Below are 15,403 nucleotides of genomic sequence, written 5' to 3' on the forward strand. Positions count from 1 at the left end.
TTGTGAATGTAGTTAATTTTGGCTGCAATCCAAAGGATTTGCATTGAACATTGTTTTATAGGTGTGAACAACTAAACTAGACTGTATAGATACACTATACTTCATCATGAGCAAGGCAACAGATTCAAAGGAAATCTTAGATGGGTACAAAATTTTTATTCAAGTATTTGTAATTTTTTTCCCATAAATAATACAGAAAAAGATCTTTGCAGGTTGGTAAAAACATGACTTTGGAATTATGCTTAAGTTTGATATCTACTTGAGGTTGCCATTGTCAGTAGCTGGCAAGATACATAATCTAACCAGGAAGATAAATATTGAAGGAAATGTAAATTGGCTTGCTATATATTTTAAGTCAACAAGATAAAATAGGCTAACAACTCAAAGGAATTCTGAACTTAGTTGATTTTAGTGTATGTTCCTACATGATCTATTTCACATCCTTGAGAGTTAAAATAGTGGGTCTTGAATTGTTTCAGTAGGTACTGTACATATGCACATGTTAAGAAATTTGTTACAGTTAGTACATAGATGCGTATGGATATATGTGAGTTGACAGGACTAATAAGAAGTATAGGTTGATGCTAAAGGGACTTTGGAATTCATGAAAATGAAATACCATCCACTCACAATACACAAAGGATATAGTCACATGAAAAACTGCGTGTGAGGGGTCCCATGATATTTAAGAGGTTAGGATAACTAATTCGTGGGCTTTCTGCAAATTTTCAAACCACTTTGTAGGAAGGCATTTCTTTAAGTTAATTAGCCAAGGAGGAAATCTCACTGTTGACTTTGCAGTAGACTTTCTTCCTTTTTTCTTAACTTTCTGTATGGTGTTTGTGGTCTCTGTCCTGATAATTCTTTGTATTGCATCTATTAACTCTTTGAGAAGTCCTATGGTGTCCGTTTCAGCACATTTCTCAGTTACTGCTGTTGAAATAATGTCTGACTACAAGTGGGCTGCTAGGGTGAGATGATTAAGGAGACCCTGCAGTTAATGTTGAGAGTGTCAGAGTAGATTTCAGTAAATACCAAGATAAAGGATGGCTATGATTAGTTCATAACTTGATAGTTTAACTGATGAGACTGGCAGCAGCAGTTAGAAAGAGTTAGGATTGCCCCCCTGCAGTGTGAAAGGGGAGGATGCTTTGATCAGAGTATTTTTATCCAGTCTCATTTTTCTGTTTTATGAAACACCTCTCTGTTTGATTTAAATGCCATGGTTGTTCAGGAGATGAGGCTTTAAATCTATTCCATCCTGTGTGGTGGGTTTGGTTGGTTGGTTGGATTGGTTGTTTTTTTGGGGGGAGTGTGGAGTTGTGTTTTGGTTTTCCCTGTATCCAGTGTCACAGATTTTGTTTTCTGGGGAGACTGCTGAAATGTCAAATATTTTAATGCAGTGGAGAAAGTCTTGTGAACTCTCCTGAAGTACAGGAGTGTAGGTTGTTCCAGGTGAGATAAAATCTGTTCTTCTGTCAATAGGGTTACTAGAAAGTCTTTTGCTAGATAGGGGCTTTTAAGCCCCTTGTGGGAAGGTAATTTGACTTTTACATTTGCAAGACTAATTGCAGTGACTAGCACATAGTACACTCATCAGGGTTTTGTAAGTTTTCTTGCCAAAATTCATGTTATTTAATCCTAGTGATAACTGTCTAGCCATTTCAGGTATTCATTTTGCCTTGAATCTTCTGGAGGGAAAAATATTTTCACAGTTGCACATTGTCATATCAAAAACACAACTGCCCAAGTGACATTTCTTTCAATAGGCTGTAAGCACCTAAGCACTTAAGAGTTTCTTTTCAAAATTATTTAAGTCACTTAGATACTTAGCAGTTTTTACACTGTGTGCTGCAAATGATATTTCAAATGAAATGCGTCTGTGAGTTGCAGTGAGAAGTGTTTTGAAAAAGGCATTGAAATACTGTTGAAAGTTGAGTTTGTAATGCAACCTGCCATTGACAATAAAGATACAGATGAACTGAAAAATTGAAAACATATGCAGGGACTTCAAGCACTCTTTTAGAGAACAACCTTCAGAAACACCAGAGGTCCCTCCCTGGCTTCTTTGCAAAACTAGATCTATAATAGTATCTTTTCTGCTTGGCAAATGAAGTGCCATTTACAAAGTGGATTAGGGGAGTGCACATTTCTTTTTCTGTGTTTGTATCCTGTAACAATATTCTGCTGAGATCATGTCCCTCTCCCTCCCTCCCTCCCTTCCTCCCTCTCTTTCTTTGATTTTGATTTGGGGGTGGGGAATATTTAGCTTGTCTACTTACCTGCAAGCAGACTGCACTTTCTAGCAGCAGGATCTGTACTTTATCTAACTGCATATTTTTAAAGTTCTTATGAGTCTTGTCCCTTTCTAGGCAGATTTTAATTGTCTGGCTGCCTGACAGAATTTGAGAGCTCTTTATCTATGAACAGCAATGTTCTCTTGTTTCTGTTCACTCCACTGCATTTGAATGTGTAACCACTTCTAAATGGCAAGATACAGTGATTGACCAAGCTCTGAAATGTGTAGCTTTAGGTTCAGTCCTAATTGTGTTTTATTTTCTCTTATTCTCCCTCCTTACCCTCACCTCCCACCCCTCTTGATTTATATTGTATTTCTCTAGTGCAAGGGAGGTGATTTTTTGGGGGTCTTTTTTTCCTGTAAACTGTGTGAGCAATCATCCTTGCATTGCTCACAAAATTGAGGGTGTAGTAGTAATATTACTATACAGTAGAAATTGATAGCCTGGTTTCAATTCTATGAATTCTATTAACTTAGGACTGTAAGTAAAGCTATTTGCTTTAAGTGACATACCAAAATGTGAGATAAAAAGGCAAGTAAGTTTAGCATCAGTTTTGCATCTTTGGGAATCAAATTAAGGTTTTACATCCCATAGCCTTTTCAGCAAAGCACTAACACTGATGAAGTGTGGTTGCAAAAAATGAGGTGTGTCCAGTCTAGTCATGTGACATACACTGGATTTCCAGTTTTATTTGCTCTGAAGTCCCAAGAGTTCAGGTAGAGATGATTAATGTATGTCTGTATATAGTTTCATAGAAATCCTGGAAAATACCAAATAAGCAGTATTACATTATTGTTCTCTTTTCTTTCTGTAGGATTTGAGTGTGATTGGCATTGTGCTGTACCACAGTGAAGCGGTATTTGTCACTTCAAGACACCTTGCATTAAAAGATCATGGTAGACAGTTTAATAGTTTCTTTGAGGTAAGTGATACAATAAAACATTTTAAAACTTATTTAATGTGCTCTTAAGACACTGCAATAAACACACTGGTTGCCTCTTGCTTTGGTATTAAAAGTGTGTGTATCATAGGAGAATAAATAAAAAACTTATCCAAAGAGCAAATAATGAAGTACGTGCATACCAGACATAGCATTCTTTGGTGTTAGTAGAAAAAGAGAGTTCTCAAGTGTTTGTTTATGCTTAGAGCATCTGTTAGTTTGTGCCAGTGTGACGGCATGTATTATTGGAAAGTTTCTTTTTTTTTGATGAGGCTATACAACTACAGGCACTGGGCTTAAATTACTGATTTCCATGTTTTAGTACCTATGCTGCAATTCATTCAGGGATTTATATTACACATTCCTGAAACGGTTTGTCAGTAGGCAAACACAGGAAAGACCTTTCAAACATTTTTCCTGACAAAAGGAACATTCAACGGTTTCTAAGCTGGTCTGTCCAGTTCTGTAGTTGGGCAAGCAGATCCAGAGACACCAGGCAGCTGTGGTGCTACATGGACAAAATTTGACCTCCAGCAGGCAGTAACAACTGCATGCCCTTTAATTTGTATGGAGATACTGTCAGTCACTCCTTCCTTTTTGTGAATTTCACACCTCAATCTTTGCATTGCAATTCTGGCACCCTCCTACTGTGCAAGAGTGGATTCCATGTAAAAATGGGTCTGTCACATATTATTGGCACTGTGTTATCTTTCCTGTTGAGATTTTTCCCTGCATAGCTCTTCCCAAGCTGTCCCAGACTTAGACTGTTCTGCAGACTTTTGTTTGGGAGGAAGCTGGGAGTATGAGACAAGAGACATACTGTACCACTCAGTACTAATCACTTGGCTAAAATACTTCCACTCCTATCTGGACAATCCACAGTTGGCCACTGTAGCCCCTTGTAAAATACAACTACTAAGGGACAGCAACCATGCAAGAAGCATCTTTTGGTAGCCTCCAGCTTCATTCATGGAGAGCTAATACTGCAGTGGCACCTCCAAGGGCTGTTTCTAAATAAGGTGTTCAATAGCAAACTTCTTGCGACTCCTACAGTAGAGCTAATGGCACGTTGCTTTGCTCCATGCCCTCCAGTTAAACAGAAATTGGTATTGCCAGTAAGAGAAAGTGAGCATGTTTAGTCTTTGCAACTTGGACAGACTTCCAGTTTAAAGCCTGACTTTAATTTAAACTAGGTACTTGGCTCCAAATAGTGCCATAACTGAGAGCCTGGGCTGTACCAGCAAGGCTCTTACACAGAGGCCAGAGTTAAAAAGAGCCATCAATCAGCTGCAATTGATACCTGACTTCCTTATGCATACTCAGTAAGCTTTGCATAATTTTGAGGAGCACTTGTTCTTTTTGGCTTTTCTTTACAGGGAGAATACCTGAAACAAACCCACTGAAGTTGGAGAAGCCTATTTTCATAGCTTGGAAGACCTAATGTCAGTCGCACATGACAAATAAAAAAGCCTATTCCAGAGAAGTTAGTCAGAGCAAGCTACTGAGGGATGTAACATTCAAAAAGTTTAATTGCTGAACCCAGATTTGAAGCTAGATTTCCTGTATGTTAGAAATAGTATATTGATACCGTTGTTTCTGAGAGGTCTAACTGCAGTTACAGAAACAAACTGAAAACCTGGCTTCATTGTCCCTGAGCACGTACATACAGATGATGATTACATGTAACCTCACTAAAGAATGGTCAGGAAAAGCTTGGCACCACGTAATCACATATATATGAAAAGTTTGCATTTCAGAAGTGGAAACTTTTAATCTGGTAAATAATTTGCTTTGAAGATTACAGTTCTTTTTCAGTTCAGAACTCACAACCTCGTGCGTGATTTCAGAAGAATTTACTCATGGAAATCTGTAGTCCTTCAGACTGATGAGAAAAATCCAGTCCTCAAAAATCTGTTGAGGATGAAAGTATTCATTTCCTTATGCCAAGTCTGAACTTTCTTTCACGTGGTCTGAGGGATTCTGGGGAGCAGAAGCCATAAGGGAGCAGGGAATAGGCAGGAGGATTCTGAAAAGGAAGTTAAATTTAATTTGCAGAGGATGTAGGCTGGATCTGTCAGAGACTGAACTCTGCTTGCTTAGAAACTTGTCATGTTTTAAGTGAGATAGGTAGAACATCACTTGAGCACTTGAAAAAGGAATATGCAGGTCTGCTAAAGGCAGACTTGGTGCTGTCATTTTGCAGTTTGGAGGTCAGAAATCTGTTTCTGTTTATACCTTTGATTTCAGGTGTGATTTGCGAATCAGTTTCTTCATTCGCCCCTTTGGCTTCCATCCACCACTGAGTTATTTGGCCTTGTTCTTCTGAACTGCACATTTTGCCTCTTACTGTGGTTTATCTATAGTGATTACACTGCCTCTTAATTTCAGTTATCCTTTCTTCTAACAGACTTCTTAAAACAGTGTTTTAATTGTAGTGGGTTTTTTTTGTTTGGTTGTTTTTTTTACTAAATGTGAGAGTAAGGAAGTAGTGACTTTTTCTTGCCTTTGTATGGTTGATTGCTTTGGGAGAGAGAGACATAGACTATGGTGAAGAGGTGTTGACAGGTCATGTGCAATACTTACCTAATGATTCCTTTTGCAGTATGTTAGCAAGAACACACACAGAAAACTCAGAAACAACATTCTCCCCAGTAGAGGGATATTTGTATTAGTGGTAATAAAATGCTTGGTATAAAAAAATCCACCTCCTTCATTATCTCTGAAAATACCTGAAACAATGAGAAATATTTAAAGAGTTACTGTGTAGGAAGCCAAGGAAGGACCTGTGAGTAAGAAGCACAGCTGGATTTTGTCTGGTCCATTAGTTTTGCAGATGGATTTTGTGTCTAAATCCATCAGTTTTACTTCTGCATTGAAATTCAACAAATCATTAGCAGCTTTCCTTTTTATAGAGGGTCTGAATCATACTCTGTAGACTGAAAAGTCTGGTAGAAATAGACTGAAACTAGAATAGACTGAAACTGGTAGAAAAGACTGAAAACTCCTCGTAGAAATATATAATCCTACTTCTCATACCTTTCTGTGTGTTCTGATGAAGGGTCTTGCTAGGAGGAGGCAAAGCAGTCCCCTGTGCAAATTATAGCAAACAAAAGACTGAACTAACGGAGCCTAAATTGTAATGGGCTCCTAGGAGTCATTATGTTGGTGAGGCTTGACAGAACAAAGTTTGTTTGGGCTTGGTTCCCATTCTGACTCCTTTCCAATTGAAGATGTGGGGACTGGGGTGATACTTGGCTGCTTATCCTAAGTCTCTGGTGAGCTGTGCCCACTGCTTTCCATCTTCTGTGCCCATTAGATTATTCAGTTTCCACAAGTGTTGGGCAGCTGAGGAAGAACCTATTTTCTGCAAAATCATGGTGATTCTTTGAATGTTTCCTGTGTATTAGAGGTGGGGAATTCATCTGAAAAAGGGCAGCCAGAGCTAGTAGCAGACTTAGCCCTCAGATGGGTGAATTCTTACTTAGCACGTTAGAAAACTTGTGAATTGTATGTCAGTTTGACACCAAATGCTGAAATATTAAAACATGCACTGCCAAAAATATTTTAATTTAAACAAAGTTATGAGAAATACTATCAATACTATACTTTTGCTTTGTAGATAAATGTGCATGTATGTTGTCCTGTCTGCTGTCAAGTGAATGTCCTAAGAAACTTTCATACAATTTAGTGAATCTGTCTTGGTTAGTAGTGCTATTGAAGTGTCTGAATGAGTTCTTGCAGTACAAATCTCTGTAATAGATTGTAAATTTGTCATTTATATTAGTGGTTATTATATCTACTGTTTCACTATTTGCTTTTTCAGACTTCTCAGTTCCCTAGCAGTGCTGGGATTTCAGTTTGTCATCCCACAACCTTCAATTGAACACAGAAAGGTAAGCATTAGAAATATTCAGATTTTGTATACTGAAAGGTAAATGTAGGAAACATTAGCGTGAGATGCATAGAGCAATACAGTCTAAATAAAGTTCAGTGAGTAATGGGGCTTTTGTTTTATGTGTAATTTCTTTTAAAATATAAATATATGCTTGGTTAAAAGAGGCTCGTCGTGGTCAATTAGCTGAGTGTTATAAATAGAAAGAAAGAAATTGTATGGAGTGTTGTAGGTCACAAATTTGTCTGTGTCAGCTTATTCAAGCTTTGGAGCATTTTCATAATGAAAGACAAAGGGGAGGAAGAGTTCATGTCAGTGAGAACAGCTCTCAAAAATGGAATCATTAGAAGCATCCAGTGGCTTGTTGGTAGTTTTTTCTCTTACAGCAGTGCACATGTCTGAAACAGAAGTTGGACCTAAACCACACTCTGTGGCTAGATTGAAATTGCTAGAGCTTGAGGCTGAAAACTGCTGTACTTTCCTTTTATGCTCTTGTGAATGGTTCACATGTCATAGAAATTGGTGTGTCTAAGAAGGTTTGCAGCGTGAACACCTTCCACCTGCTCAGCATTAGTGAGGACTCATCTGGAAAACTTAGGTTAGGTTTTTGCAGAGTGTAGTAGTGGACAGTTTGGAGAGAGATAGAGGGCAGCAGTGATTATCTTCAAGAGGTTTTAAAATCTTACTTCTGAGAGAAGTTTGAATGAATACATATTTGTTTAGCCTAAATATTAGAAGTCTGGTGGGGGCAGATAGGAGGAGGCAGATATAACCTCCAAATACTTCCAATTGCTAAAGAGAAGGCTATTTTTTCTCTCTGTGGTGCAGCAGAGAAGAAATGGATTTAAACTGGAGCAATGGAAACTTGGTTAGAAAGAACTTGTCATGGTAAAGATATAAAGAAGAGATCATAGTGACTGGATGACATTGAGAATTTCCATGGTGAAGGTCTGTGTGAATGTGCTGGACAAATGTTTGTCAGAATGGATGTGTTGCTGATTAAACCAGAGCCTTGAGGAGAGACCCTTTGAGTGTTTTGTCTCTTTATGAGCTGTGACCTTATATTGTTGTTGATCTCATTCTTAATTGGTATTCCAGCAAAACCAGTTAATTATTAAAGGTATCAATAAACCTATTTTCAAAAAAGTTTGGTTTTTTACTATAGTTTTTTTAATAGTAATGCAAGATGCATGTATACTTTAAAACTGTACTTTTTAAAGGAGATAAAGACAAATTTGTGGGGTTTTGTTTTTTTTTATATGCCTATGCCACTTGTCTTTAGGGCAAAAAGTTATTTGGACAATAGCTCCATAGGTACGGACTAGGAACCTGAAGCAATGAGGTCATAAGTTCCTGAAGAACTCAGCTGTCATGTTCAACTCCTTGTGCAGCCTAATTGTAAGACAAATTAAATAAGGTCAGTTATGATGCAGTCTGAAACTGGCACAGTCCAGTCTGCAACATTTCTCAAGCTACCCGAGTGCTTTATTCTAAACCTGAGTACAGCATAGTATTTTTCCCTATTGTAGATCTCTTTTTTTGTTGTGCAGTTGAGATGGTCATGCTGGTGCTGTTTTCAGTACGCTGTCTAATTAGACATTCTTTTGTAAAATTGACAGTGGAGAGATGTGAAATCCAGCTTCCAATTGGCCTTAGGGGGGGAAAAAAAAATGTACTAACTAAAAGAGAATAAGTCAGACAAACAATTGCTTCATTCTATGAAGCTCCGGAATTAATTTTGATAAAATCAGATTCTTTGTTTTCAGTTGAATAAAAATGCCATGGGTCTGGAGTGTCTTCTGTACTAGTTAAAGGGACCGAAGGCATGGCATTAAGAGGCATGGTAACCACCTTGGAGCTGTTCTTTTTACAGAAAACAAGAGAGGCAGAAGTTCCCTAGTGAAATCCCATGCAGGCTGCAAACCTGTCTGTCATTCTTAGCTCTTACACTATGTGAGAGGATTCTTTTCATGCCAAACACTGCTTAGACTGGAAGTCTGTATTTATTAAACTTTTCAGAAACCTTCTGACCCACCTATCAGCTCCAGACAAGAGAGGCTGTTCATAACTCTGAAGGCCAAGTCAGGCACATTTCTAACTGAGTGTGAGTTCTCAATTTTGTAGCTCTTGAAGTTGTTCCTGTTCTTTTTATGCAGTAACCTGGACCTGTCTTTTCTGACATCCCTAGCCAGCATCTCCTGTGTATTTCTGCATGGATATCTCTGCTGTTTGGCAGGGCTCCTTTGTGAGAGGAGGCTGGTTTTGCAGGAAGAAGGTGGGAGGAAAGAGGAAGGATTTGATGAACAATATGTCATTTTAGCAATCTAGTGAATAGCAAAAGTGGTGTTTGGTAACTCTTGTGTACCCTGTCAAAGGGTACAGTATGTGGAAACTGAGTAACTAGAGCTGAATTCTAATGAAATATTAGCTTATGCCCCTATTTGTGTGTTTATTTTGCAGCTTTTAAACTTGAGCATGTGTGTGTGATTGACATGCAGTGTTAGAGAGTGTTTGGATTCTGTCTTGCATGCCCTGCATATAGTTATTTTTGCACTGAAAGCTATGGACGGGGAAATAAAGTCAGATAATTGAACTTGGATATTTGACCGAACAATTCATTAAAATATTTCCCAATAGCCTAGATTTTTTCTTACACTAAAACTTTTGGGAAAATGAAATAAACCCTGGGACAATCCACAAAGCAGTTGATGGAAATCCAGTTGTAGCTGCTTCTGGGCACCCAGAGTTCAGCTAAAGTGGTGTTTTTTTAGGACTGTGAGAACACTTTAGAACGTCAGGAAATATTATTTTCTGTTGGCTTAAAAATCTTACTAGATTTTCATATTCTGTTTCTTTTTTTGGAACCCATATTTAAAGTCATACTAATTTCAGAGACACTGACATAATGTCAACTTTGCAACAAAAATCTGGTTGTAGTTGTGTGCACACACAAGTCAATTTCTGGCATGACAGCTCATCATGCTGTCAAGCTTTCTATTCTCCCCCCCATGCTTATTTTATCGAATAAATATTATTTAACCATATCTGGTAAGTGACATACTGTGATTAACAGAAGGTTAAACTACAAAATAGTTCTAAGGAGTACCATGGGATCTCCACCACAGCTGGTCACCACCTTGCTTTTACATATCCTGAGAAGCAGAAGGATGTAACACAAGGCTATGTTCTTACTTGTAATCCAGGGAGAGTGAAGCTCTGCCCTAAAGGTCAGCACTGACTGAAATGTAGAACTTGTCATGACTTGCTGAGCTGGAACTCGACTCTTGCCAGCAGGCTTACTGCAAAGTTACTGTAGTTCTGTCCTGCTGGGCTGTGTATGCTATCCTGAATTTTACTGGAGCAGCTTAGTCACCGTGTCTCTGTGTACAGCTGCTGTGTAAGTGTGTTCCTTGCAACACGTGTTTGCAGGTGTCACACTTTTTCTTGTAATGTTTTTCATGTTTATAAGATAACTGTTGCTTTTATCACTATTTTCGTACACATCAGTTCCATAAAACACTACCAGATGAAATGTAGTCCAGATGTAGTCCCCTTGCAGTTTTCCTCCACTGGTCTGCTTGCACAGTTGCTTGACTTTTGCAATAATTGAAACTTTGATAAAATAGGGCCTTTCTAGCTCTAGATAACAATGTTGCTATTCCAATTACAGTGATCTACAGGAAGCACGAGAAATTATTTAGTCCATGCCAAGATTTTTCCTTTAAAATTAGCCTTCTAGTGCAACAGAATATTTGGAACAATAGCTGAATTTTCTTGCTATCTCTGCATTGTTACTAATTCTCTGTCCTTGATGTTGTGGATTAAAATGGTGAGGAAATAAAATTCTTCTTTGCTTGGTGAAGGGAGACTGGATAAGGATACATCGTTATATGTAAATACACTCAGAAAAAATCAAGGCCAATGGTTTTATTATTTTTGACCTGTTTTATCATGGGCCTCCACTTTTTTTATTTTTCTGTTAAAAAATACTTACTTCTTTAAGCTCAGAGCATGAGGGGCTTAAAGTGTTTCTCCTGGAAAAATGAAAGGATCTTTGTTCCAGTTGGATTCCAGAGCAGGTGAACTTACAAGGTCATAGATAAGCTTCTCATCTTCCTTCAGAGCAGTATTGCCTGCTAGTTCTGTCCCAGGGTTTGGATCAGAAAAGTGATGAGAAGATTTTTGGCTTCACAGATCAGTTCTTCTGAATGTTGCTTTCTAATTTATGACAGCTTGTCCTCTCTGCTTCTGGATTGATGGGTGGATGACTCACTGAAAGACCTTGGGAGGTGTTATGTGAATTACTGAATAAATAAAGTCCATAATTCCACTGCATGTGAAAATACACTTTTTCTAAGTGTAGAAATACAATATAATGGCAACAGCTTTGTCATAGCTGGAGATGATTGAATTGGAAAAGGCCTAGGATAGTACAAGCTGAGTAACTTAGGTCACAAATGATAGCAAATGATGAGAAATAGTTTATTAAAATAAAAAAGCTTAATTTGTGATACAGTGAGGGCTTGCTGCTTATCATTTTTACTTTACTATAGATCAGAAGCAATCCTACTGTAGATAAGGAGTGATTATTCAGAACAGGTAGAAGTGAGGTCATGAATGAGCTGTTTACTTGAAAATACTTAATAGTCTCATGGAAAGAAACCTCTGCCTTAGAACACTAGGCTCACAGGGCACAATGGTGGTGGTCTTGATGCCAAAAAAAATTGGTCAAACTTGGAAGAACCTTCAAGCTGAAGCATAAAAACTGTTCTGAACTCTCTTCAGAGCTGCTTACTTTCTAGACTATTTAAATAATATTAAAGTTTCTTCAGATGTGGTAAAAGTTGGTTGAAGGGGCAGTTAAGCTTTCCAAGCATTGTAACTCCCTTCAGTGATTTGTGAATACAAAGGTCTTCTATTTCCAGGCTTTTTAGCCCTTTAATCTTCACAGGCACAGATGTTCAGACAGAGGTTTTATACAAAGAGCGGAAACCCAAATCATTTAAGCTGGTAATATTTACACTTACCATGTACTGTAACATTCAAACAGTTTACTACATCTCTGATTAAAGGCTTCCAAAATGCACTGAAGGATTAAAATAGCTGAGCATACTAACCAGGCAGACATGTACACATTGTGTCATGATGTTTTATTTGGCCTCTGCTCCATTTTTCTGCTAGCCTTGAGATCTGAGAAGTTATCTGCAGGTTTTAGAGGTTTTTTGGTAGATTGTTTTTTATCAAATCACCAATGTTCCACATGTTTCTTGTAAGAAGTATAAAAAATATAATTGTTGCAAAAGAACATCTATAAAATGGACTGTAAAGGCTTTCTGCTGGGAAACTTTTGTGGCTCTGTAGGTATGGCCTTTATTGGAAATCAGCTGAGCTAATACTAGAAGAATATTCCTTTAAGATGCTTGGACTGGTGAAAGAATTAAACTGGTTCCATAGATGCGTTTACAACACTGGCAGAGAAATACAAAAATGTTACACTTGAACAGGTTTGAAAACTAAACTATAATTTCCTCAGCCTATTCAGAATTTGGCATGCTCTGCTCTGATCTGCAGTTCAGTTTTAGTTTCTGTGAGTCTGCCTGCTTTTGTTTTTACACTCTTGAAGTTTTAAGAGGGCAAAGACTAGCTCTTACTTTGTGGAATTGGTCATTGAGCAGTTTTATAATGAGATGGTGAAATACTGTGTTCATCTCATCCTGAATATGTGGTGTTTTTAATAATAGCAATATACTATTATACTGGCTTTTTGAATCCTCAGTCAGGCTGAGCCTGGCTGTGACAAAAGCTGCATGCACATCTTTAGTGATAGACTATGCCCTGGCAAAATCTTCAGTCAGTCAGAACTATACAGTAAAGAAGGTGTGACCATAGGGTAACAAAATAAATAGGAAGAGGTCACATTTCCCAAGTGTCTTGACACTCCTTTAATAATGATGGTGACAGTTTGGTGTCATAGTGTGAGTTATCATGTGTGGCTTAATGAGAAGGACTGTGAAAGGGACAATGAAACAATGCCTGAAGCCTGAATGGTGCTGTGGAACATTAACAAGATTAAGGCTCTTTGCTCTGGGAAGCACAGGACAATTATGATAGTAGTAACTTAAAAGAAAAAAATCACATGCTGGCTTCTGTTCATTCCACTTTGAAGCCAGCACATCAAAGTCAGTTTACTGAGTGAATACCATGGGCAGAATTTTTCTGAGCAGAAGATAAATGTTGTTCTGGATACAATTTTTTTGCCTTTGGGTGAAAGTAATACCATAAAGATTTGCAAGACATACATTCAAGTCTGTTACTTTCCTTTCAGGTGTATAATTAGGAATATGGTGTAGTTAATTTGTTCACAAATCTGTTAAAATTCAGAGAATTTAACCAGGAAAAAGAATCACTGGATAACAAGATAGAGATCAACTCTATGAAATATAACAGTATTGTATCTGAACTGAAATTGAGAAAACCCAGAGGTGTCTGATTTGGTTGAGATACCTCCAGGTTTAAAGCTTGCCATTGTCCTGTATCCCTTTTCAGTTTCGAATTTGGACTGCTATAGCATGCTTAGTATCTGCAAAGTCACAGCATTGGCTGTGGCTATAGCAGCTTAATTAATTATGTAGCTGGTTAAAAGGTATATACTGTCACCAAGCATTATCATCACTATTACTGAGAAAATCCATCATTAATTCACATTTGGAATACTGTATGGAGCACTGCACACACATGTCAAAATGTAGGAGTGGAAATTGTACTGAGAATAAGGGCAGTCCAAACTCCGGCCTGTTTTCCTTACAAAAAGAGACTGGACAGATTATGACTGCTGAATTTCAGAGAGAGATCCCAGAATTGGATTGTGTTAGCAACTTAAAAATCATAGAATCATTGTATGGTGAAGGAGAATACAGAATGATTATTCTTCATTTATCACAATGAAGAAATTAGGGAGGCACAGTGAAATTGTCAGGCTGCATGTTTAATTAGAGGAACAAAAAAAATAACTTTTTTGATGTAAAACACACAATCTTTTGGAAGCCAAGACTAGAAATATGCTAAAAAAAGGATTAATTTTATTCATGGAGATAAGTGCTGTCAACAAAATTTGAGTATGGTGTTTAGCTAAAGGAGGTGCTTAAACTACTGATTAGCTGCCATCAGAGCATTTGTGGATGTCTCTGAACATGTCCTGATTCTCACACTGTTCCCTTAACCCTTGCTTCTTTCATACAGTCAGAAACATAATACCAGGTTAACTAGACCTCGGATTTATCCACATTGTTTTGTACTTTTCTGAGCAGATGATTTGTATGTAAGCTATAGTTTAGTAGGCTGAAGTATCCTAAAATATTTAAAATCAGTATTTGTTACATCAGTATTGCCTTGTTAGTCATTGTCTTCACACACAACTGGTTACGTTTGAAATATTTGTGGCTTTCAGTTCCAGTGATATTTCCTCTTCAGGAACATTTTTGCATAGTGTAGTTTCAACAACTGCTGCTGAAATCCTGAGATGCCAATCTCATTTCTGAATTCTAACAGTGTCAGTACCAGAAATTTGCGTTGTTTTTCAATAGCTTGTGCACTTCTGTTTTTTGCTGGAATTTTTGATTCATGATCAGAGTGATTGCTGAATTATACGAATTCAAAATAAATTAGATTTATATTTAAAATTCAATCTATGTCAACCTACTGGCAGCAGATTTAATTCAACAAGGTCTAAGGTTGCAAGACAGTGAAAGTCAGGACCCGATGCTTCTAATGAGTCTAAAGCTGCAGAAATTGTAATTATTGCATTAAGCAGTGATTTCATGGAGAATTAGTCTGCCTGACAGCTACTGAACAGGTTAAAATTATATAGGGTAGCTTTACATTTCTGAAATACTTAACATTTGGAAGTAAGGAAGTGAAGAATATAAATTAGATTATTTTATTTCTAGAACATAAGTGAATGTAATTAAGGAAGCAAAAGACAGAATATTCTGCTTTCAGTTTTTTTCCATTAATTACCCATTATATACAGAGTTTTTGAAACTCTGTAATCTACAGAGTATTGAAGATGAGTAAAATGTGTGTGTGAAATATTTGAAATCAGACTTAATTCCACTGTGGTTCCTCTACAATTCTTGGTCACGTCAAATGCTAGTTATGGATTTTTAGTTCTGCATTTAGGATTAAATTCCCTGGACTTAAATATTCCCTGTTAACTTATTTTGTTCTGTCTGGAATCAATATGGGGGGTTTTGTTTTCAGAACAAACCAAAT

The 15,403-nt window shown here is 37.4% G+C and overlaps 1 protein-coding gene across 1 annotated transcript in view; it reads left to right on the forward strand.

Annotated features, from left to right (window-relative positions):
• The first annotated feature begins 3,193 nt into the window (after positions 1-3,193).
• Positions 3,194-15,403, forward strand: part of THSD4 (thrombospondin, type I, domain containing 4) — a 230,732-nt gene continuing 218,522 nt past the window's right edge. Inside the window, exons 1-2 of the mRNA XM_009994405.1 lie at positions 3,194-3,222; positions 7,064-7,133. Coding sequence (XP_009992707.1) covers positions 3,194-3,222; positions 7,064-7,133 — 99 coding nt within the window. The remainder of the gene's footprint in view (positions 3,223-7,063; positions 7,134-15,403) is intronic.

The sequence above is a fragment of the Chaetura pelagica genome, unplaced genomic scaffold, assembly GCF_000747805.2.
Source record: "Chaetura pelagica isolate M959 unplaced genomic scaffold, ChaPel_1.0 scaffold222, whole genome shotgun sequence".
Lineage (NCBI taxonomy): Eukaryota > Metazoa > Chordata > Aves > Apodiformes > Apodidae > Chaetura > Chaetura pelagica.